This window comes from Bidens hawaiensis, unplaced genomic scaffold, assembly GCF_021521415.1.
Source record: "Bidens hawaiensis isolate Kalapana, Puna unplaced genomic scaffold, B.hawaiensis_p1.1 tig00000296_1, whole genome shotgun sequence".
NCBI lineage: Eukaryota > Viridiplantae > Streptophyta > Magnoliopsida > Asterales > Asteraceae > Bidens > Bidens hawaiensis.
Genome location: NW_027491024.1, coordinates 7,698,493 through 7,701,572, shown reverse-complemented (window position 1 = coordinate 7,701,572; position 3,080 = coordinate 7,698,493). Strand labels below are relative to the sequence as shown.

Sequence of the window (3,080 nt, the reverse complement as noted above, 5' to 3'; positions counted from 1 at the left end):
ACGAGTGGAGTTAAAAGGGCTGTTTACGTAGTTGAAACAAGAAACAGCAAGGTCACGCGCTAGTGTGAGAAAAGAAAAGGTATGGATTTGGGAGGACTGGACTGGACTGGACTGGAGGTTCTGCTGCAGTATTGGGAGACTAAAATGCTCAAACTTGGGGAGAGAGAGAGTGGTCAGAATACGCAATAATGACAAAAAACAAATCACTCTACTACTCCCTCTGATGCAGATGATCATACATTATTATTATTATTATTTTGGGTACCGTACTGATTCGCTATCTTCTCATGCCAGTAAAAAGATATCATCATCTCATCTGATATCATTTTTTACACACCCACCCACCACCATTCTCATTCAACAAAACAATGCAAACACCAGACCTCTATTCTCATTCTCCATTTTACATTAGGTAGGTTCCTGCTACATGCACCTTATTATTATTATTATTATTCTTATTCTTATTATTTTCACTTTTAATATAATGTATGTTTCATTTGAAACAAAAACAGAGGAGATGAGAATCTTGTAGAGCTTCAACACTATCAACATCAAGAGGATGCTGTTGATTTAAGCACAAGTATGCGTAATGCTGTTTCTCTCTCTCTCTCTAGTAATATATATATATATATATGTATGTATATTTTTATGTTGTGTCTTAACTTTGAACTTGTTGTTTTGGTGGTTGGTTGGTAGGTGGTTTATATAATGAAATAAAAGCAGGAGGAGGAGGGGATGTATCAGCAGCAGCTGTATTTGGTAATAACAGCATACAGTTTCGTCCTCATCATCACATGGTAACCTTAAACATGGATTTTTGTATGAAATTAGCATGTGGGTGCATTGAAAGATTCAATTGCTCATGTTGGTGGGTTTGTTGGGAAACTGAATCTTGTTTTTGTGCTTTGTATAGAACTTTGGGTCAAGTATAGATATGAGTCCAATGGGGACAGCTGATACAGCCCAGCAGTTCATGATGCAACAACACCAGAAGACCATGGTGGCTGCTGCTGCTCATGCTCATGGTGGTGGTGGTGGTATGGGAAAAGGACATTTTGAGAATTGGGGGGAGTCTGCCATTGCAGATAACAGCCAACAAACTGACACTTCTACTGATATTGACACTGATGATAAAAATCAGGTCTTTACTTTTTTTATTATCTGCAAATCCTTAACTTGTAAATCTTTTGTCCTTTTTCCTAATCTTGTAAATTTTTTGAGCATAATGTATATTTTGGACATTTTTCTGCAGTTTAACAGTGTTCAAAATGGAGCTCAAGTAGCTGTAGATTCAACAGAAGGATCAATGGGAAAGATTGGAGACCAGAAGGTTTTCTAAATGATACTATTTTGTATTTTTAGATATATTTTTAAAACATTTTGTCATATAATCATATTATCTTGTCGATCAGATACTTCGAAGGCTGGCTCAGAATCGCGAAGCTGCTAGGAAAAGTCGATTAAGGAAGAAAGTATTATTCTTGCTTCCATACAATACTTTTTTTATATTTTGCATCATCTTGATTGATTATTTGTAAAAATGAGTCTCATCAATGATGCAGGCATATGTTCAGCAGCTGGAAAATAGTAGAATCAAGCTTCAACAGCTCGAGCAGGAGCTTAAACGAGCACGCCAGCAGGTACTTGTATTTTTGGTCAACTTGTAACAAGAAATGCTTGCAATTTTCAGTCTTTAACTTTAAAAAGTCTCAAAAAGTTTTTTTTTATTCTAATGTAGGGTATGTTTATTGCTAGTGGAGATCAGAGCAATTTAATTGGTGGAAATGGTAGTTACTAATTAATATTCCCATTATTTCTTAAGTCAAGTAATTGGTTTATAGTTTTTATATTATGAGAGAGAAAAAGTTAAAAACTTGCTAACAGGAGCCTTAGCATTCGACCTGGATTATGCACGATGGTTAGATGATCATCAAAGGCTAATTAACGACGTGCGGTCATCATTAAACACTCAAGTCCCCGATAACGAGCTTCGTCTTCTCGTCGATGCAATCATGTCACATTACGATGACATATTCCGTCTTAAAAGCATAGCCGCAAAATCTGATGTGTTTCACTTGCTTTCCGGCATGTGGAAGTCACCAGCCGAACGATGTTTCATGTGGATAGGTGGTTTCCGCTCTTCCGAGCTTCTAAAGGTTTGACCAACAGTTTGACCCGTAACTCCTTAACTTGTACAGTACACACCGTTAATGGTTAATGCATCTGTCTGTGCGTTTAGATACTCGGGAACCATTTGGAGCCGCTGACGGATCAACAGTTGATGGGGATATGTAATTTGCAGCAGTCTTCACAACAAGCGGAAGATGCTTTGTCTCAAGGGATGGAAGCTTTGCAACAGTCACTTGTTGACACGTTATCGGTGGGGTTCACGAGCTCTGGTAATGTAGCCGATTACATGGGTCAGATGGCTATCGCCATGGGCAAGCTTGCCATGCTTGAAAACTTCCTTCATCAGGTAAACTTTAGCCCTCATGTTAGCTAACGTAATGGACTAACGAATTGTTAATCATGAATCGTTTTGTGTCTTGGCAGGCAGATCTGCTGAGGCAGCAAACGTTACAACAGTTGCAGCGGATATTGTCCACAAGGCAAGCTGCACGGGCGCTTCTGGTGATAAGTGATTACATGTCACGTCTGCGTGCACTGAGTTCGCTGTGGTTAGCACGCCCCAAGGACTAAAGTTGACAAAAGGTGGGTCATTATATGTTCTATAAGTTAAAATGAGAAGAAAAATTGATCGGACTTTAGGGTTCTTGTATACTTGCTTAGTTAGAAGCTGCTAGTTTGAGTTGGATAGGTTGTTTGATGTTGTAAATTACCAGCTCTTTAGTTGTTATTTCTGGATTTTTCACTATAGGATTATAAGCCATAAAAGTTTTGTTGGCTTTTGTTCTTTTTTATTTGTTTCTTGACTGTGGCTTTGGCCATTTGAGTTATTTAACAAATTTGTACCATTTTTTGGGTCTTTCTAGAAAACAGGGGTTTCAAGATGTCGATACCGTCTTAACCCCCAACAAACCGAGGGGTTTGATTGTCGGCTGGGTTAGGAGTGAACCATT

At 38.4% G+C, this 3,080-nt stretch overlaps 1 protein-coding gene across 1 annotated transcript; it reads left to right on the top strand.

Annotated features, from left to right (window-relative positions):
- Window positions 1-307: 307 nt before the first annotated feature.
- LOC143619945 (transcription factor TGA2.2-like) lies at window positions 308-2,710 on the top strand. Its single transcript, XM_077091762.1, has 11 exons — window positions 308-412; window positions 513-580; window positions 697-797; window positions 914-1,141; window positions 1,253-1,330; window positions 1,413-1,472; window positions 1,563-1,640; window positions 1,739-1,787; window positions 1,885-2,156; window positions 2,240-2,476; window positions 2,554-2,710. Exons 1-11 carry the CDS (start codon window positions 369-371, stop codon window positions 2,698-2,700), a joined length of 1,362 nt encoding a protein of 453 aa, XP_076947877.1. The 5' UTR covers window positions 308-368; the 3' UTR covers window positions 2,701-2,710.
- The last annotated feature ends 370 nt before the right edge of the window (window positions 2,711-3,080 follow it).